Source organism: Colobus angolensis, unplaced genomic scaffold, assembly GCF_000951035.1.
Source record: "Colobus angolensis palliatus isolate OR3802 unplaced genomic scaffold, Cang.pa_1.0 Scaffold217, whole genome shotgun sequence".
NCBI classification, from domain to species: Eukaryota; Metazoa; Chordata; class Mammalia; order Primates; family Cercopithecidae; genus Colobus; species Colobus angolensis.
The window spans coordinates 3,659,289-3,681,142 of NW_012115344.1; the positions used below are offsets into that span (position 1 = coordinate 3,659,289).

General features: G+C 40.7%; 1 protein-coding gene across 15 annotated transcripts in view; it reads right to left on the reverse strand.

Annotated features, from left to right (window-relative positions):
• UBE2D3 (ubiquitin-conjugating enzyme E2D 3) overlaps nt 1-21,854 on the reverse strand; it is an 81,028-nt gene that overhangs the window by 23,948 nt on the left and 35,226 nt on the right. For 3 of the 15 annotated variants that reach the window (XM_011943222.1, XM_011943219.1, XM_011943233.1), the window contains exons 1-2: nt 10,085-11,700; nt 9,142-9,293 (exon numbers count right to left, since the gene is read on the reverse strand). In XM_011943222.1, coding sequence (XP_011798612.1) covers nt 9,142-9,165 — 24 coding nt within the window. In that variant the 5' untranslated portion in view covers nt 9,166-9,293; nt 10,085-11,700. Of the gene's footprint in view, nt 1-8,391; nt 8,534-9,141; nt 11,701-21,854 lie in introns of those variants that run through there. The other 12 variants (XM_011943225.1, XM_011943234.1, XM_011943221.1 and 9 more) reach the window with 10 other exon arrangements.

Here is a 21,854-nt window from a genome sequence, read left to right on the forward strand (position 1 = left end):
GTTTCAAAAAGGTTCCTTTCTCAATAGGGTGTCCTTGCAAAGATAATCTAATGTTTGGCAAATTGAGGGAAAAAAAACTTAACTGCACCCAACTATCACTCAATGCTCCAGAATGAACATGACATGGAAAACTCATGTTTTCCTTAGGATTTGTTTCCCCATAGCTATCCACTGTTAGTCTTTATCTCATTGTAAGTAGTGTGAATCCAGTACTATTTTTCAACTTACATGGCCTGAGAAAATGATTCTATCCCATGGCAAGACTATTTACTGGACTGGAAATCAATTTCCAATGACGCACATACTCAGCGTTTTTAAAAGTAATTTTGTCTATGATAGTCATCTAAAAAAATGATTTTAGATCCTAAAGTTTCACAGGTTTCCAGGACAAAAACAATGTAAAAAATGACACAATTGAAATTTTCAGTTTATTGCTTCCTAGTAGTCTAGAGGAGGAGGAACGGTGCCAAGAACCAGAAAGAACAGCTCTCACAAGGCACCTGTAAAATTTTTTTATACTGTGCTGACTACCCCTTACCTAAGGGGAACAGCATTACTCAACTCTTCAGACCACTGAAACAGGCAAACGTTTGGCTGCGGACACTGACTTACTTTAGGAATTGCTCAGGGCTCCACTCATGTTGAAGGGACACTAAGATGGATCAAGTACATACAATCGAGGTACAACACTAAGAAACTGTACTAGTTATAAAAAGAACAAAAGTTTGGACATTTCTTTCCCACGGAGTGCTCTTTTAGGAAACTTTCTCCTTTTAGTATCATCTTCCTCTGAGCTGCTTCTCCTCAAACTTTCTGCACACTTGGCTAGTGTGAGAATCCAGACCTTCTCACTGAAAAGAATATTTGTATTTAAAAGCTGTAAAAAACCTGTAGGAAAAGAAGTCAAGGAGACCCCTCTGCCTTCTAAGCTAAGTAAGTGAGATCCTCTCAAGGCTCTCACATGGTCTAGTTCACCTCATTAGGTTAAAACACTACAAACAAATTTGAGATAGCAACAGACTCTACACAACTGAACTGTTTGCCTATTTCCTGAAGACCTGGTGGGCACCATGGTAGAAAATAGGGCAGGATTCACAGCATCTTTTCACCAAAAAAAATCTCTCTAAAAGGCAACCAACAGGTTACAGCTTAAGCCACTGGTGAGTATTCTCACCTGAAGTAGATGATTTAAGCAGCAATGTGTTTGGCAACTATTTTTTTTTATTCTGAAACATTCCTTACATGAGATTTTTAACACAAAACCTACAAATGGTTTATTTTGAGGAAGACCTTTACTGTATTCACTATGGGATATGGGATTTAATAGATGATTGTTGGAGATGCTAAACTATGCTTTCTGCTTCTCTATTTCCTATCTTCCTCATTCAATGATGAGTGGCACTAGCAGTGGTGACCAACCACAGGCTACAAAGAACAGTAGGCCAAGGTACTGAAAACATTAAAGGCCTGAAAGGATGCTAGGAGAAATATAAGAATGTTCCCTCCCCTGCCAGGCATGGTGGCTCACGCCTGTAATCCTAGCACTTTGGGAAGCTGAGGCAGGTGGATCACCTGAGGTCAGGAGTTCAAGACCAGCCTGGTCAACATGGTGAAACTCCATGTCTACTAAAATACAAAAATTAGCCAGGCATGGTGGTGGGTGCCTGTAATCCCAGCTCCTTGGGAGGCTGAGACAGGAGAATTGCTTGAACCTGGGAGACCGTGGTTGCAGTGAGCCAAGGTTGTGCCACTGCACTCTACCCTGGGCGGCTGACCAGGACTCCATCTCGGGGCGGGGGGAGGAAGCCCTCCCTTCAAAGAGCTTATAAATTGGAAATACTAAAAATATTTGCATACAATACTAAAAATACTTATTCACAAATATTTATGATTATAAATACTTATGAAGCTACAGAGCAGCCATGTTCCAGGAGCCCAGTATCTGAACATTCGGTTAACTTTCTTTCAATGACAGCCAGTATCTGATCATCAGATCAACATAACCAAAAAGTACCATTTATGAAAACAAGGTTTTAAATGTCAACCCTATTGAAGCATAACACCACAAATAACTTATTCTAGGTTTTATCCCCCCAAGGCTTGTCAAAATTTAAAAGCCTATATAGTGGCAAGGCCGAGTTCATGGTTTAAGACAGTAAAATTATCACCACGATGTTGCACAAATCATTTGTTATCCCAATCTCTACCATCTATTCTGCATGTCATCACACAAAGGTCATATAGAGGACAGAATGTAGTAGTACAGATACATTTCCTCTCAGCACTTTTGGGAAAACTCAAAAGCTTATGCCACAACTAAAAGTTAATTTATTGTATTCTATTTAAGAGTCTATTTCTTTCAGTACTAAAGACAAGATTTACATGACTCAAAGACAAGATTTGTATGACTGTGAATCAGCACTATAAAAACAGCCCTTGCCTCAAACACCTATACTGAGCAACACAAAACACTACTTTGGGGACTGGACAAGATGACAAAATGAGGTGGGAAGCAAAGGGAGTAAGTGTCTTAAGAAATTGTAAGAATCCTCCTCAAGGAGACTACAACCAACACAGAAAAATACAAAGGTGAGAACCAACAATAGAGGTCAAAATGCAGCGCAATTAGCTGCCCATCAGGCAGACAATAACTAATGTAATTGTTCATATAAAGACCTGGTTTACTATAAAGTAAAAAGTTTTATTAACTTTAATGTTATGAAATGTCTGTATAAAATATTTAGATGCGAATGTCAAGGAAGGGAACAACAAACTTTTCAGAAATGTATGGTTATTTCATGAGAAGGGTGCTTGGCAAAAAGATATGAACAATTTCACAGAACTCCAAATAGTCCCTTTAAAACACATTTTAATTTGAAATTTCTTCCAAGAAATCCTTTTTTATCTTAAGGATTAACAGGTAGGCACTGCACAGTATCTCATTACATCACTGACAAGGTATTAACTTCCTGTTTAGTTGTAATTATAGGTGAAACCAGCATGCGTGTTCATTACACAAGGTACTAAGAATGGATTGAATGAGTATTACTATAATTTTCTTTCGATCACCACTGAAGGTAAAGTCACTTAACATTATTCGAAGCCATTCTTTTGTAAGCATTATTTAAAAATGGGCAAAGAAACCCAAATTTAGATTTGAAGCTCTGCTCCATGAAAGCAAATAAGGTATTTTATGGACATTAAAAACAAAACAAAAAATAAAGATTAACAGCCACCCAGTGGTAGAAAACATTGAATTATACATTAGCCAAGAAATTACAGCAAGGTTAGGATTAATGTAAGTATTTCATACTGAAAAATGTAGCCAAGAAATCGTGACTCACAATTGAGAAACATTTAAATATGACATATTCAGCTATCAAAAGTTGAAAGTCTCTTTTACAACAGATTATGTTGAAAGTATAGTTAGGCGATAAAAATCAGATGTTTCAACAGTGTATAAAAATACTTCCCTAAACTTTTCCCTTCCCTACATAACAAGGTTGAGGGTACAATTCTGAATAAATCTTTATCTAATAAGGGAAACTGGACAGTTAGATATCTGAATGCATTCATTTTTACTTATGAAATAACATTGCTACGGTAGCAAGCTCAAGACCACAACATTTCCAAGAATGAAGAGTTTAATTTCACTAATTTCAAAATACTGGTTTTGACAAGGAGAATTAAGTCATTATAATAAAAGAAAAACCACACTGTAACAATACTAGTATAAAAAATTATAGAAAATTTATTTTAAATATCTCCCCTACTAGATCTAATATTCTTGAAAGGTAAATGTACAAAGTGACAAACTATTCATGTGTTTACATGCTTATTTTCACCATCGAACACAGACAGTACCATAGGTAAGGTTTACCATAGGTAAATCTTCCTCATTTATTCCCTGGGACTAGAATACTATATCTAATGCAGATTAGGACCTTTATTCCCCTGTATCTGTGGTTCTTAATCAGAGAGGAGCTTCAGAATGACCTAGAAAAATTTCAAAATTATGTCTGTTTCCAGGAAAAATGATTTAGTAAGTCTAAGACCCCCAAGGAACTGTATTTTTTTAAAAAACTCTAAACTATTTGACATTTAAAAATAACTAAACGAGTATAACTGGATTGCAACACAAAGGATAGACGCTAGTTTTTTACCTGATTTAACCTGATGTGATTATTAAGCATTGCATGCCTGTATCAAAATATTTCATGTAACCCATAAATATATACACTAACTATATACCCACAAAAAAACTTTTTTTTTTGAGGCGGAGTCTCGCTCTGTCGCCCGGACTGGAGTGCAGTGGCCGGATCTCAGCTCACTGCAAGCTCCGCCTCCCAGATTTGCGCCATTCTCCTGCCTCAGCCTCCCGAGTAGCTGGGACTACAGGCGCCCGCCACCTCGCCCGGCTAGTTTTTGTATTTTTAGTAGAGACGAGGTTTCACCGTGATAGCCAGGATGGTCTCAATCTCCTGACCTCGTGATCCGCCCGTCTCGGCCTCCCAAAGTGCTGGGATTACAGGCTTGAGCCACCGTGCCCGGCCAAAAAAAAACTTTTAAATACTTCAAATGTTCTGGAATATAAATGTAATTTATGTCAAACCCAACAATATATAATATTCAGTCAGCTCTTCTATACGCTAACAGATGTAAGAAAATCACTATTTAAAAAAAGAATGCAAAAACCAACCTAGGTTTGAGGTATTAATCTGAAACTTTTTATCTCAGTGTTAGGAACCTAGTTTCTTTTTTAATAGAAAGATTATAGCAACATGTTGTGGAGAATCCTCAAAGACTGCCTGTCTTGGATAAAAAGGGTCACCTCAACTTAGGGGTAAAGTTTGACACAGCAATCTGGTGACATAGTAGTTCATCCCATTGAGGGAGCATTCAACTTTTTATTTGTGTAAATAACAAAAACTAGAATCAACACTGCAGATGAGCATGATGAAAGAGAAGTATGCCGTGTCAGTCATGCACCCTTTTTCAAATTAAATAAATACTGAGGTCATATTATCAGCATCCTTCAGACACAACTATCCTACACAGGAAATCAGTTGGCTATAGACAAGCCTTGAGGACCATATATGAAACACATGCAAGACAGTTTACCCAGCCTATATACTAGTTGGGGACAATAAGTATATCTTGTTCACTTTAAGACCTCCTAAGCAGTTAACTGGCACATGTTAGTTTTCAGTGCTTGAAGAGACTACCCCAAAAGAATTAAATCCACTTCTACTTTCAAAATATATTAGTTAAAATCTTAACTCACAAATTAGCTATAATCTAAGAGTAAAGCTAAATCCCAATTACTTAGATGTGGAAGTGGGAGAGCAAAGCAGCTTATTTCAGATAACAAACTAAAACCACATACATTATAAAATGGGAATTGAAGGGCCGGGCGCGCACCTGTAATCCCAGCACTTTGGCAGGCTGAGGCGGGCGGATCACAAGGTCAGGAGATCAAGACCATCCTGGCTAACACGGTGAAACCCCATCTCTACTAAAAATACAAAATAATTAGCCGGGTGTGGTGGTGGGCGCCTGTAGTCCCAGCTACTCGGCAGTCTGAGGTAGAAAAATGGCGTGAACCCAGGAGGCGGAGCTCGCAGTGAGCTGAGATGGTGCCACTGCACTACAGCCAGGGTGCCTCACTATCTGATTTCAATCTCAGTTACTGATTAGTTGTGTGACTAGACAACTATCTCTCTGGGCCTGTTACTTCATCTATAAAATTCTCACATCTATGCCACATAGTTGTCTTGAAGATTAAAAGAGGGATTAAATGAGTTAGGGTTTAGATGAGACTGCATTCTTAACTATTGTTAGTAAATACTATATGAAAACCCTAAATGTTATCAAAGTGTAGTGGTTAAGAACACATACTCTGGACCAGGCTGCCTGGGTTCTAATCCCAACTGTCACAACATGAACCCGGATCATCTTCTTAACCTCTGTGCCTTACTTTTTCAATTTCAAGATGGAGATAATCTTGAAATTATCTCAGCGGAAGTGGTGGTAGGAGGGAAACCAGAATCAAGTTAGTTTTCTAACCCCTTACCCATGGTTTCCCTGCTAGTTGCTTGCTTATAACATTAAAGTCATACTTGCAGAAAGAAAAACCCTTATGAAAACTTAACAGGGTGTATACAATGAGAAGATGAGCTATTCTTTTAGGCTTGGTTCACGTTATATTTATCTTCAAATGTCCCTAAAACACATATACTGTAGTCCCTGTTTATGGGAGTGGCAAAATTGTCTATGGCCCTCAATACCAATCAACTTGTGAGTACCACTTTTAACTCCTGTTGCTTAACAGCCCTATTTAAGACTGTATTACAGCTCGTTCAAATAAATACAGGAAAAAAGTTGATTGGTCTAATAGTCAAAAAACTTACTCCAAGAACATAGCTGAAGCAAAGTAGAAATTCAAAGTCTCGATCAAATGGACTGAAGGTTAAAAGTATTCCAATAATCACTTCAGTAAAATATTAATGAGGAATACAGATATATCTTAATATTTGAAATGTGGAATCTTCAGACAAGAATAAACTCGAAATAGGTACCTAACACAAGGATACCATACTGACATCAACGACTACTTGACCCCGTATTTCTAGAACAGGTGCCTAAACCGAAGAGTATTCCAGTTCAGAGCTGTACACTCACTAAAATTGTTTGGATGTGGAATATTTGAAAGTTGCCTCATGTGATTCTAACTAACAGTTGAAAAACCAAAGCACATGCACATGTCAAAGATTCTGTAAGTTAAATCAATAATGTTCACATAAACACTGGTATTTCCTATCTGCCAAGTTTTTATGTTGTGTCTATATTACATAAATCTTCAAAATATTATTTCGAATATTAATTATTTAAAAAACACCAGGAGACAACCTGTATTAACTAAGAGTACTAAACTAGAAATCAAAGTTCTTAAACAAAAACCGTTAAGAATTATAAATTGTGATATTAAAACAGCAGTAGTAACTATGAGTGTCATATATCAAGGGCCTGTTCAAATCTGCATATTAATCCATTTAATCCACAAAACAAATCTACGAACTTAAAATTTGTTTTGTTCACTGCTGCCAACCCAATGTCTAAAACAGTGCCTGGTACATATTAGGCAAACAGCCATTTATTGTTCATACTACAACAGATACCCTTCTTGTAGAGGCATACAAACTTGCCCAGAGCTAGAATTCTAACTGGAGCATTTCTGCTCCAATGTTAACACTCTTAGCCACTGTTATATTGCCTCTTTAAAGCTTTTAAATCATTTAAGTGGTGTCACAGCAGCTGGGTATGACCTGTAAGAGAAAAAAAATCAGTGAGACCTTCCTTTAATGTGTTCTGTTCCACATGCACAAAAAGCTATGGATCTGGAACGATTCCACACTTTAGTGGCCTAAACTAATTCCAACAGAATAGACTTTTATTTGTACTGAATGTTATGCTCGTTGTGTCAACTACACTACAACATACAACTAGGCTTCTCCAATATGTTCCTGGCCTTTAAAGTGGTCACAGGAAGAGGTTATTATTTCAAAATAATATATTTTACTTTAATCCTTAACTCCTAAAAAACTTTTCTTCCTCCTTCGCAAATACAAAGATTTAAATTTGTATTTCGCATAACCCAAAATGACGATGTAATGAAGGCCTAAAACAAAATTCAAGATTTCATATCAATATATAGAGAGTGAAGATTTAAACCTTCCTCTTTCATGAAACACCAATCTTGCGCCAAATAAACTTCAGTCATAATTAAATAAATGCAAATGTAGTAGTATCAGGTCTATTTTAGTAAAGGCAAGTTCTTGCCATTCCTCTCAGTACTCTTTTTAAAAAAGTAATCTATTAAAACCAAAGTTTCTAACACTCATCAACCCCCCACCATTTTTCTAGTAAGGCTGAATTTATTCCATGACATTTTTTTCAAGTTAGCTGTAAATACTCCACCCTCCTCGATTGTGCAACAACCAAACACACCACACAAACACAAGTCACCAAAAAGGGAAATACAATCTAAGAGTTTGAATTTAGGTAAGTTTTGAGCAGAGGGTCTTAGAGCAGTGCACAACCCTATACAAAAGTTAACATTTAATAAAGCATATTATTTCACATTATTACGAAAGGAGACGCCGGAAAGAGCCTGAACCAGTTAAAGCAGCCGCCATCTTAAAATGCGGGATAGAAGTTCGAGCAAGAAAATGAGACTAAACCACCGGAGGTGGAGGTTCCGCTCACTCCCAGAGCTATGAAAAACCCTAGTTTTTTTCCAACTTAAATCGATAATATACTATCAAACCACTCAAGTAACGAAAGAATCTTCCCCAGCAGTGTTATTAAATAGAATGAGGCAAAAATAGGTACATCTAGCTTTCCCTTACTGCCATCGCACCCCTTATCCACCCCCACTCCCCAGCCAAAAGGAAAAGGGAGCTTCCAGAAGGCCTTTTACATCAGTTCCCGGTGTCCCTCGGATAAATAGCTTCGGGTGAAAAGCCGCAACTACAAAATACAGGAAGTGGCAACACTGTGTCATTCCTTCTCCCAAACCCACTTATTCGGTGTAACCTGCCCAGAGTCGACGAAGAGTTTCTACCAGACTTACTGACTGTCCTTCAATGTGCGAGACTTCTACCCGACCCTCAATCAAGTTCAGGACTCCCCAGATTTTTTTTCTCTCCTCCGAGTTTTCTTTCTCCCCCCGTAAAAGACCTAGATAACCTTGATCTCACAACTAAAGTAAGTTTTCAAGCACCAAGAATAGGAAGCGCCATGACATCTGCTGGAGCGTCTCTCCGCAATTCGGACCCCCAGAAGAACTCTTGAGCAGCAAAAAAATAATAAAGGCGCCTTAAGTCACTCTCCTCCACCCCTAATTTGCACCGATTCCACTGAAGCACACTCATAACACCTCACTTGCCACAAGTGTTCTCCGTTCCCTAACTTTAAACTTCATTTCTTCAAGAAGTATATCCGCGTTCTCCATCCCCCCATGGAAGAAGTAATCCAAGTAGCATTTTCAGAATTATGCTTCTTTTCCACCCCCACGCTTTCCTCTTGGCCCGAGCCTTCCTTTTCTACTACCACCCCAACTCCCTTGTCCCCGTGGGTTACCTTATTAATCCGTTTCAGCGCCATAGTGTGTGCTTGCCGTCTGGCTCCTCACTCTCTCGGTGTATGCTGAAAGGTCCGGCCAAAACTCTTGATTATCCCGGCGGCGGGGCAGGATTGTCTCGTCTCACACCGGCTCTGCCAGACACAGGCGCCTTTTGCAAAAACGGAGCAGATCAGCACTCGCACAGGCCCCGGAGAGCCCCTGATGAATCCAGGTCCCTTAAAGGCGGCCGCGATCCGGGGTGGGTGGGGTGGCGTGGCAAAGCCACCAACAGCCTCTGTACCGTGCTTTCGGCCCGAAGTGGGGGCGAGGGTGACGGGAAGAGCGGAGGTGGTGGCTACAAGTTTAACTTCCCGGCCTCCAGAAAGGAAGAGACCCGGGTGGGAGAGGAAGAGGCGTAGGAGAAAGGGGTGGGTGCGGGGCAGGGTCCGGAGCCCAGCAGAGGAGGAGCCGGGGCCTAGTCGGCGCTATACCGGCGTCACTAGGGCAAAGAAAGGCAAGGGGGGAGGGGGAAGCAGAAAACTCCGGACGGACGCCGGGCTGCTTTTGGTTTCTGCCCAAAGGTACGGCCGGGTAAGGGAAGGAAATAAAGGAAGGGAGGCTTGATGTGTGTTGCTGTCCTCGCAGCGAGCTATTTTGTGTCGCCCATGACGCCACCGTACACTCACTCCGCCTTCCAGCGCGCTCCCGCGCGCGCCCGCCCAGCCACCTCCACCACGCGCCCGTGCTGTCCCTGAGGCTCCGGCTTAGGCGCGAGGACGCGCCCATTCCCCCTCCTCCTCCAGCAGGGGAGGCCGCGGCTTCTCCAGCCTTCCCACCCTACCCCACCGCACCCAATAGGCTGGCCGCTCAAGCCGCCCAGGTCCCGCACTACCCCTCTTACCCGGCCGGCCACTGGGCCGGCCTCCCTTTCCTGCCCTAGCCGTCCACACCCACGCGTACAGAGGGGCCGGGGCCTCCCTCAAGCTGCGGCCTCGGCCTCCTCCCCGCGCGGCAGCTGGTGCCTCCCCGGCCCTACGGGGCTCACGCGCACGACACAGCCACAAGATGTCCGCTCTGACGGAACTACTGCCAGCTGCCACGCTCCGCCCCTCCCCCTCCTCCTGCCTCTTCACCGCCGCGGATCAGTCCGCCAACGCCGCCGTCGCGAGCACAGGACCGATGTGAGGCCAAAGCCAGACGGCTTGCTTCCCACGTCCGGGACCGAGTGAATACGTGCCAAGCCCTTTCCTTCTCCTTCTCGGAACAGCACCTTCTTACTAAACAGATCGGAGATTGGACCAGGAGGGCGGGGGAGGGAGGCGGTTCATGGGCTGGGGGAGGGTAGACGAGTGGCGGAAACCCTTAGGCTTAGAGAAGCATCGAGAACCGGAAGGAGACCATGGGAGGAAGGTAAAGGAAGCTGCCGCTGCGCGATCCAGCCCTACGCCCCTCCCCACGGCGTCCCCCAGTTTCCTCACTTGGTATTGAGGAGATGACTCTCGCGAGAACTTCGTGGCTGGCTAACCGAAGCGGTAGCTCTGCAATGACTTAAGAGCAGTTTTGTGCACTCTTCCTGGCGGGGTTCCGCCCCCAAAATGTGCAAGATCTCGCGAGATGCAGTAAGGCACCGGCTCGAACTGGGGCGGGCCACTGCCAGGAAAGCGCCGCCCCTGAATGCTTATACCGGTGGTTGGAAGAGGAAATGGAATTCCCCGGACTGGTAAGAGCGCGCGCAGACACAGCCCTCTCTCACGCGCCCAATCAGGAGTGTGTGGTGGGAGGTGCCAACGATTAATTACCAGATACCTTTAGTCTAGGTTGGGCCGGGATTTTGAGGTTTCCGGTGGAGCAGGTGAGCAGTATTTACTCGCCTGCCTTCCTGGGCTGGTTATTTTATGGGAGTAGGCGCCCCTCAAGATGGGAATAGTAGTTTTAAATAGACCCAGGTTGGCCGCTCATCAGCGCTCCCACGTGCTGAAGTCTAGTGTATCTCTGACACTGAAGGAGCAGTACGGAGAAGAGCAGGGATCGGGCTGAGTCAGGCTCAATTGAGTGGATGGGGCTAGGGCAGAGTGTGTTAGGGGCAGGGTTTTCACTCGTCTCCGTAATCAGTCGCTGCCATCCGCCAAGGTGTAGATGTGGGAATAAGCTTAAATTCTCAACCTTTAGCTTCTGTTGCTGTGTTTCAGTTCTTGAGGCAGAAAGTGTTGAGACTAATTAAGAAATTAGGTAGCGTTTAGAGTCATAAAAACAATACAGTACTTCCTGAAATATCCAAGTTGGGAGGTGGGATTTACATGAATAGGACTGGCCTGTTTTAGTCAAGGGTTTAAAGTATAGAGAGGGCAGTTATGCTCTCTAGTGTATCCTTCAGGCAAAAGAAAGAGTTTAATTTTTATGAGGAATTTAAAGGTGGGTAAACACTGACCAGCTTAAGGTTTTCTAATACTCCTTAATGACCCCAGTTACCGAAGTGGAGATCTTCAATCACATGGAAAAATAAGCTTGTTTTAAAAATACACTTAATTTGAAAACTGTTGCAGAAAGTTTTACCTAATAAAAACATGTCAACAATGATGAATATAAGTGGTCTAATGTATACTGTTCAAGTGGCTATGTAGTGTCACTGGTGAAGCAGTGCTTCTCAAACTAACGTCCATAGGAACCACCTGGGGTTTTGTTGAAAATGCGGCTTTGATTTGGTAGGGCAGAGGTGGAGCCTGAGAGCCTACATTTCTAACTAGCGCCCAGGTGATACAGATTTTTCTAGTCTGAACCACCCGGTGAGTAGCAAAGCACTGAAGTGCTTACCTCATGGCCTAACTGCTCTTGAGGCTCACCTCTGGCCCCTCCTTCCTCCCTGAATAATCTATGTTTTCTCTCCTAGCTAGCCAAATATACTAAAAGCACAGGATTAGGCATGAAGGTGGAGGGAGGAACCCAGATTTGTTATTGCTTCCCATTTGTTTGATACTGGCCTGGTTATTTTCTGACCCCGTTTCTTCACCGCTCAAGTAAGTAATAATAACTATCCTTTCTCATAGAGGATTGTGGGGTTTAAATGTCATAATATATGTGAAAGGACACTGTAGACTCTACAGTGTTGTATAAATGTCAGTTATTAAAGTAACCAGACAGACATTAACTGGCCATAGGGTGAAACAAATGTATAGTAGTAGTAATGGCCACGCCTAGTAATCCCAGCACTTTGGGAGGCTGAGACGGGTGGATCATATGAGGTCAGGAGTTCGAGACCAGCCTGGCCAACATGGTGAAACCCCATCTCTACTAAAAATATAAAAATTAGCTGGGTATGGTGGCGGGCGCCTGTAATCCCAGCATCTCAGGAGGCTGAGGCGGGAGAGTCGCTTGAGCCTGGAAGGCGGAGGTTGCGGTGGGCCGGGATCACACCACTGCACTCCAGTCTGGACGACAGAGTGAGACCCTGTCTCAAAAAAAAAAATTCCTAATATATATGGAGTTCTAGAGTATCCATGCTCATAAAGGCAATGGATTGTGTAATCACAAACTCATTTTTGTTAGGCACTAAAGTAAATTCATTGGTTGATTGGGCTTTCTGTTTATACATGTTTGTATTTCCATTAGTGGACTTACATTTCTGCTCATGTTTTGCCATGGTTAAAATCAAAAGAAACAGCCTAGAAGCATTTTGATGCCTTAGGATAAAGCAGGCTAAGATTAAGTCAAATTTTTAAACATTATTCACATACCTGTTGTTACAAAGAGCCCACTTTACAGTGGCAAATAAAGTTAAAACATTTTCATTCATTTAACTTACTTGAATTACCATTGTAGAAATGTCCTCATTTGAAACAAGAAAGGAAAATAATCATGTTTTCTATTATTGCAATTGGAAATATGCTAAAAAGAAAAAAATTCTGGCTGTAAATACTGAAAGAAAATTTACATTTAGAAATTAAGGTACAAAAATGTTGAAAATTTAATTAACTAAAAATAACCCCTTCCTTAATACTATTTTGAAGTCCTAAAAACTTTGTAAATATAGTAGATCAGATTATCTTGCATGAATTGACATAAAACATGAGAAAATACAAAGGATCAAGAAAATTAAAGCTGGGCTGCTGGCTCACGCCTGTAATCCCAGCAGTTTGTGAGGCCAAGGTGGAATGATCACTTGAGCCCAGGAGTTTGAGACCAGCCTGGATAACATAGGGTGACCCGATCTCTACAAAAATAATGAAAAAATTAGCCTAGCTTGGTGGTACACACCTAGGGTCCCAGTGATTTGGAAGGCTGAGGTGGGAGGATTGCCTGAGCCTGGGAGGTTGAGGCTGCAGTGAGCTGTGATTGTGCCACTACACTCAAGCCTGGTGACAGAGTGAGACCCTGTCTCAGAGAAAATTACTAGTAAATGGGCAATTAATTTACTAATCTGAATAATGGTGGTGTGCCAGGGTCTTAATATTACATGAATTTTTCAGTGAGGCCACACTATTATAATAACTTGAGTAAGAGGTTAATTAGAATGTACCGATGCATATAATTATATAATTAACATAAATTATATATATTTATGTTAATATTGTATCTATATTTTCATGTATCTTTAACTTTGTTACAGAATATTATAACTTGCTAAAGACACTGACTCTAGTACAGTGTATACCATTTTATTAGTTTAATTAAATTGTAAATGTTATGGTCCAGATTTTATATTCAGAATGCTCATTTACATATTCTGCCTGGACCAAGTAATTTGGAGCCCAGGTCAACCAAATGTTATTTTACATTGCTTGCATAAAATTCAAATTAATTTCTATATTTACCAGTTCAGAATCTCATTAAGTCAGATTAATATGGTTTAAGAAACTGTACTTTATTTCATGCTAAGAATATCATTTTGGCCTTAATAAGGTTTTTGGCATGTAATGAACCATGCACAAATCTTTGAGATAAAAATAGAGCATTTTTCCACACAAAAACTTATATATATACACAGATGTTCAGAGTAGGACTATTCTACTTTTTAGTAGAAACAACTCAAATGTCCATTAGCTGATGAATGGATAAAGAAGATGTGATATATTTGTATAATGGAATATTATTATTATTATTATTATAAGGAACAAAGTACTAATACATGTTACAAAATGTATCTTGAAGCCTTAAAACATTGTGTCAAGTGAAAGAGCCAGACACAAAAGGCCACATACTGTTTGACTCTATTTATATGAAATGACCAGAATAGTGCATTCTGTCTTCCAAAAAGTTTGTTTACTTACAAATACAGGTAAAAAAAAAAAAAAGAAAAAGAAAAAATCTTTGTAAGACTGCTTTTGGTGTAGGGTGAGACATGATAAAGAGATTGCCATTCAGTTTGTCAATCAGTGATACTTAGGTCCGAACAGGCAAGTGGGAGTCTTTCAGGTTTCGGACAAAGAATGTTAATGTAGTGGAGATCTGTTGATAGACTCACTCCTATTTTTCTATTTATGTAAAAAACATCGAATTACTATTATGTGCTAGACACAAGATACATAAACAAAAGACACAGATGTCACCTATAAGAAAGTCTTTTGAGGAGACCAGTAAGCATCAGACAACATCATAGAGTGGGTTCAGTGACATAAATGTGTGCACAGAGCACTATTAATGTACTGAACTCAGCTGGGGGTGGTCAGGGAAAGTTTCTCTGAGGAAGAGAGTTGTATTAAAGAAAAAAAGGGAGCAAGGCAAAGTTGGAAAAAAAAATTGTGAGGGAAGCTCCTAGGCAGGGGAAACAGCATGCAAAGTCTCAGAGTTGACTTGGTAAGTTTTTGAAACTAAAAAAACTTTGGCTGCAGTATTGGGAGGTTGAGGTGGCGGGGGGAGCGGCAAGGAGAGAATGAGAAGACAGAAAAGACGAGGGGACAAGACAGATTTGAAAGACATGACTGGAGATCTTGAGGGCCTTTTATTCCGAAGGGGATGGGACGGGATGGAGGAATTGAATTTTTAACAAAAATGGCTTGATCAGATTTTGATGGCAAAAAGATTACTGTGATAGCAGTGTTGAAGCATGTGCCCAAAGTATGTATTGGGATGGAGACTAGAGGCAAGAAAAACAGGATGTCAGTGAAATAATCCAGAAGAAATGTGAGAAAGATCTGAAATAGTTGCACTAATAAGAGATAGTACAGGAAATAAATTTAGTTTATTTACTGGGTCGAACTTGCCTAAAAAATATTTCGGGAGGGATTATCAGTACAGGAAGTAAATTTAGTTTATTTACTGGGTCAAACTTGCCTAAAAAATATTTTGGGGGGATTCTCCCTCCAGTTACTTTTATTAGAATGTTACAATAAAATCAAGCCAGGCACAGTGGCTTATGTATGTAATTCCAGCACTTTGGGAGGCCAAAGCGGGAGGATCGCTTGAGTCCAAGAGTTTGAGATTAGCCTGGCCTGTGCAACATGATGAAACTGTGTCTCTACAAAAAAATTAGGCGTAGTGGCCTGCGCCTGTGTTCCCAGCTACTCTGGAAGCTGAGGTGGTAGGATCCCTTGAGGCCAGAAGATCAAGGCTGCAGTGAGCCATGATCGCACCATTGCACTCTAGCCTCGGTGAAAGTGAGACCCTGTCTCAAAAAAAAAAAAAAAAAAGTTTATAGAAAAAAAAACCAAAATGTGATATTCTAATAAAATAACTTGAAACATAATAGTATGAACTTCCTATGTTTTTAGCTCTTAAAGAACTATGAAACTAAAGTTTACAGTGGAAACACATGCTACAATTTTTTTTGCAAATAAAATCTCCTCTTGAAACTCAAATATAGAACTAACCGCCACATTTCATTTCTTTTAAATTTGGCCGTGTCTGTACTAACTGCTGTGATCTGTGTCTCAGTTCTCTTGTCACTTTACTAGAACCTTTGGGAGACTTGTTCATTCGTTGACTGATATCATTTGGTTTTCATGTGGCCAGAAAAAAGAATTTATTATCTATTTCTGTTCCATCTGCCTAAGACAAAATACTGTTATGTGTTGCCAACAAGATCATAAACCTAAATAAAACACAGGCTCTAAAATCACATGGCAGTACTTAGTATAAGTGGGAATCAAGGTGACTGGGACTGTGCTTACAGTAATTATAGATTACTAAAATCACAAAATGGAAAAAACTTCATGTAGAGAATTCAAAGAATTTAGTTTGATGTAGATAGAGATTATAAAAATCCTTTTGTCACATACCTAAAGTGGAATTTGTTAAGTTTGACCTTGTGACTTTCAAGTCAAGAAATGCTAGGCAGGTAGAACAGATAAATTAATAAACCTGATTCTGACATGGAAGTAAAAGGGCTTTAAAGAGGTTAGAAGCATTTTAAGGTTTATTCCCATTCTGGAACTCAGGACATAATTTCTTATAGAAAAGTAGTTGTGCCTGCAGGTCAGTTCACAAAAGGCTTTAAACCCCATCCTGCCTTTATATATTACACTTATGAGAAAATGCTCCATAGAATTCCAAATTGATACAGGAGGACCGACCTACCCCTCTGCCCATCAGAATTCCTGTGGCTCAGGGCAAGTACTGAAGCCAAATAGGAAGAATTGACTGAGGGTAAAATCACATTTTGAGTGGTTGGATGAAAGCTTTGGAAAGTTGGAGAATGGTGGTTAAGGAATCTGTACATTCAGCCTTCTTGAGTGTCACTGTCTGTTTTGGGTTAGTGCTGGGTTACCTTTTCTTTTTTATTTTATTTTTTTTTTTGAGACGGAGTCTTGCTCTGTCGCCCAGGCTGGAGTGCAGTGGCCGGATCTCAGCTCACTGCAAGCTCCGCCTCCCGGGTTTACGCCATTCTCCTGCCTCAGCCTCCCAAGTAGCTGGGACTACAGGCACCCGCCACCTCGCCCGGCTAGTTTTTTGTATTTTTTAGTAGAGACGGGGTTTCACCGTGTTAGCCAGGATGGTCTCGATCTCCTGACCTCGTGATCCACCCGTCTCGGCCTCCCAAAGTGCTGGGATTACAGGCTTGAGCCACTGCACCCGGCACCTTTTCTTTTTTAGTGCCAAATCCATTAATTTACATTCCTCTCCACTGCCATTATCAATTGCTTCCTAACAGAAACCAGTAAACTTTCTTTCCCCCCCTTTTCTATGGAGAAGAGCAGTTTCACAAGATTCAACTTTTCTTATACTTTTGTTCCTAAAATAAATATATACCCTGTTAAATTTCCATAAGGGTTTTTATTTCTGCAAGTATGACTTTAGTGTTTATATATGATTATAAGCAAGCAGCTAGCAGGGAAACCATGGGTAAAGGGTTAAAAAACTCATTTGATCCTAGTTTCCCTCCCACCACGACTTCAGCCCCCAGCCCCCACCTAACAAATTAGACCCAATAGAAAAGGTCACAAGATTGAGGGCCGGGTGTGGTGGTGCATAGCTGTAATCCCAGCACTTTCGGAGGCCAAGGCAGGGTGGATTGCTTAAACCCAGGAGTTATAGACCATCTTAGGCAACATGGCAAAACCCGTCTGTACAGAAAATAAAAAATCAGCACGGCGTGGTGTGCACCAGTAGTCCCAGATACTAGGGAGGCTGAGGTGGGAGGATTACTTGAGCCCAGGAGGTCAAGGTTGCAGTGACCTGTGATCAGGCCACTGCACTTGAGCCTGGATGACAGAGTGAGACCCTGTCCGAAACAAAACGAAGATTCAACTATTTTTTTTTTTGTCTTGTCTCTTGTTTGTTTTGAAACAGGGTCTCTCCATTACCCAAGTTGGAGTGTAGTAGCACCATCCTGGCTCACTGAAGCCTCTGCCTCCAGGGCTCAAGCAGTCCTCCCACCTCAGCTTCCCAAGTAGCTGAGACTACAGGCATATGCCACTAGGCCCGGCTAATTTTTGAACTTGCCTACTCAGATTCTTTCTCCTTTTCCATCCATCTCTAATCCCCACTCTCTCAGGATACCCTGATGGCTCTGCGGGTATCCTTAGTGTTCACTTATCACAGTCTGCAGAATCAGCATTCTAACAAATATAAAATATCTTAAATTACAATGAGGAAACTTCATTATGAGTAATAGTAACACGTAAAACAAATACAATCAGCCCTCCAGATCTGTGAGTTGCACATCCATGGATTCAACCAACCGCGGATCCAAAATACACATTTTTAATTGCATATTTTCTGAACATACATACTTTTTTCTTGTTACTGTTCCCTAAACAATACAGTATATTTACAGAGTGTTTACATGTACTAAGTATTATAAGCAATCTAAGGAGGATGTATATAAGTTATATGCAAATATTATGGCATTTTATATCATGGATTTAAGCATCCTTGGATTTTGGTATCTGGGAGTGGTTCTGGAAACAATCCCTCATGGATACCGGAGGATGACTATAATATGAAGTATATTAGGGATAAACATATAAAGACAGGCACTCAGAGGAAGAGAATCTGGCTTACCAGCAGACATGTAATTAAAACATGAGAATTTCAGTTGCCTAACATCTCAGTGTAAGCCAGATATGTGCTTGTTAGCTGCCCAAAGAACCTACTTCAGTTTAACCCTGAAAGAAAGGAACTATGTTGTCTAGCCATAAAGCAGTTACCTTTTCCTCATTCTACCAGTCAGACCACAACTACATTGTTATATTTTTAACAGCTTTATTGAAATATAATTGACATACAATAAATTATACATACCTAAATAAACAGTTTGTTAAGCTGACATACATATATACCCATGAAGCTCACCAAAATCAAGATAATGAACTTCATCACAAGTTTCCTTATGCTCTTTTATAAATCCTTTCTCTTGTTCTTCCCCCACCCCCCTGTCTTCTTATCCACAGGACACCTCTTATCTGTTTTCTGTCATGGTAGATTAGTTTGCATTTTCTAGAACTTTATTGAAGTTGAATCACAGTACACCTTCTTGTCTGCCTTTTTTCACTTAGCATAATTATTTTGAGACATATATGGTCTCTCAGTAGCTCATTCTCTTTTATTGCTAAATAATGTTCCATTGTATGTATTTGCCACAGTTTATCCATTCACCAGTCAGTGGACATTTGGTTTGTTTCCAGTTTTTTTGGGGGGGGACTGAGTCTTATTGTCACCCAGGCTGGAGTGTAGTGGCGCAATCTTGGCTTACTGTAACCTCCACTTCCCGGGTTCAAGTGATTCTCCTGTCTCAGCCTCCCGAGTAGCTGGGACTATAGGCGCCCGCCACCATGTCGGCTAATTTTTTTATTTTTTGGTAGAGATGGGATTTCACCATGTTGGCCAGGCTGGTCTCGAACTCCTGACCTCAGGTTATCCACTCGGCTCGGCCTCCTCAAGTGCTGGGATTACAGGAGTGAGGCACTCCACCCAGCCTGTTCCAATTTTTGTCTTATTACACATAGGACTACTACGAACATTCTGTATAAGTGTTTATATGGGCATATGTTTTAATTTCTCTTGAGTAAGTAGCTTAGGAGTGGAATAGCTAGATCATATGGTAGATATGTGTTTAACTTTTTAAGAAACTGCCAAACTGCTTTCCCAAGTGTTTTTTACCACTTTATGGTCCCACAAGCTATATATGAGTGTTCCAATTTCTCCTGACTGGTAGGGTTAGTCTTTTCAATTTTGGCCGTTGTAATACGTGTGTAGTGGTATTTCATTGTCATTTTAATTTGCATTTTCCTAGTGACTAATGATATTGGCATCTTTTCATGTGCTGCTTTGTCATCCACATATCTTCTTTGCTGAAATGTCTGTTTTTTTCCCCATTGTTTATTGTATTCCTTTTGCCAGTATTTATTTACAGGTGACACATATGGGAGTGGCCTTAAATTTTTTCTAACTAATAAAGTCATAACAAGGTAACATATACCTGGAGGAATATGAAAAAGCATGACAAACTTTACTTTGCGAGATAGCAAAATTTAAGGTTTCACTATATAAATCTGAGTATTAGGTCAATTTTTTTTTTTGGGTTTTTGGGTGAAACCTGCTAGACAGCTTCTAAAAGAACAGTCACACTGTATCTATTTTTTAAATTATTAGCTAGTAGAACCACCTCAACCCATATTGACTAGTCCCCAAGTGACCTCCACAATTAAGAGTATAGGCAGTAGTTAGAACTGGCTTGGAACAGCTTACAAGGGTCAATTTAAAAATTTTAGGAATTCTGCAGGCTCACTGTTAAACACAGCCATTATTAAAAATTAATTAGAGAAACTGACAATTGTATTAAAATCTATTAAATAAAGCTCAATAATAAATACTCAAAACTCACTTCCTAGTTTATTCTACTACAGACATACCTCATTTTATTGAACTTCATGGATATGGTGTATTTTACAAATTGCAACTTTGTGGCAGCCCATATTGAGCAAATTTGTGTTGCCATTTTTCCAACAGCATGTGCTCACTTTGTTAGTATGTTTTAGCAATAAAGTATTTTTTAGTTAAAGTATGTACAGGCCAGGTGCAGTGGGTCGTGCCTGTAATCCCAGCATTTTGGGAGGCTGAGGTGGGAGGATCGCTTGGGTCCAGGAGTTTGAGACAGGCTTAGGCAACACAGTGATCCTGTCTCTACAAAGAATTTTTCGGCAGGGCGCAGTGGCTCACACCTGTAATGCCAGCACTTTGGGAGGCTGAGGGAGGCAGATCACAAGGTTAGGAGATCGAGACCATCCTGACTAATACGGTGAAACCCCATCTGTACTAAAAATACAAAAAAATTAGCCAGGCGTGGTGGTGGGCGTCTATAGTCCCAGGTACTCAGGTGGCTGAGACAGGAGAATGGCATGAACCTGGGAGGTGGAGCTTGCAGTGAGCCGAGATCACACCACTGCACTCCAGCTTGGGCGACAGACTGAAGCTCCATCTCAAAAAAAAAACTTCTTTTTCTAAAATTTTCTATAATAGCTGTAGTCCCAGATATTTGGGAGGCTGAGGTGGGAGGATTGCTGGAACCTGGGAGGTTAAGGCTGCTGTGAGCCATGATCTTGCCACTGCACTCCAACCTGGTGACAGAGCAATAGTCTGTCTCAAAAAAAAGTTTCTACAGTCGTGTTAGACATAATGCTATTGCACATTTAATATAGTGTAAATGTAACTTTCATATGCACTAGGAAATGGAAAAATTCACACTAACTAAATCCACAATATCTCTGAGGTATGCTATACCTTTAACTGTGTTCCGTGTTTTTGTGGCTATGTTTATTGTATCTGCATGGTGGAAGTATTACAGTTTGATAGTGTGCACCTCTTCCCAGCTCTGTGTTCAGTGATGTTCTTTGGCAACATAACACAGTACCACATAGGAGTACTTACCCCAGGGAAATGTGCAAACACCACAGATCAGATCTCTGCCTGCTGCTCCCTAATTCAGACGAGTTGTTAAACATTTTTTTACGAGCACACTTGTGATGACATGACCCTTCAAGTTGACTGACTTCTGTCAGCAGTAATGAATAATCGAGGCATCAGTTAGATGGAGAGTTTACCTTTGTGAGACACGTAACTCTCAAAAAGAAATATTTCTGTTACAGAATAAAGCTTTAACACCTAGTTTTCTTGGTGTTCAATGTTTTCCTTACTTCCAAATTCTCTAAGGTAGAGAAAGGCAAAGTCTGACTACTGGATAAGGGGGGATACTAATACAGTAGTTCTGTGGTCTCAAGTAAAAGCATAAAATGTTACATTTGAAGTAGAACTAGAAAGGATGCTAAACAAAACTGTGCTAGGCAAAAAAAAAAAAAAA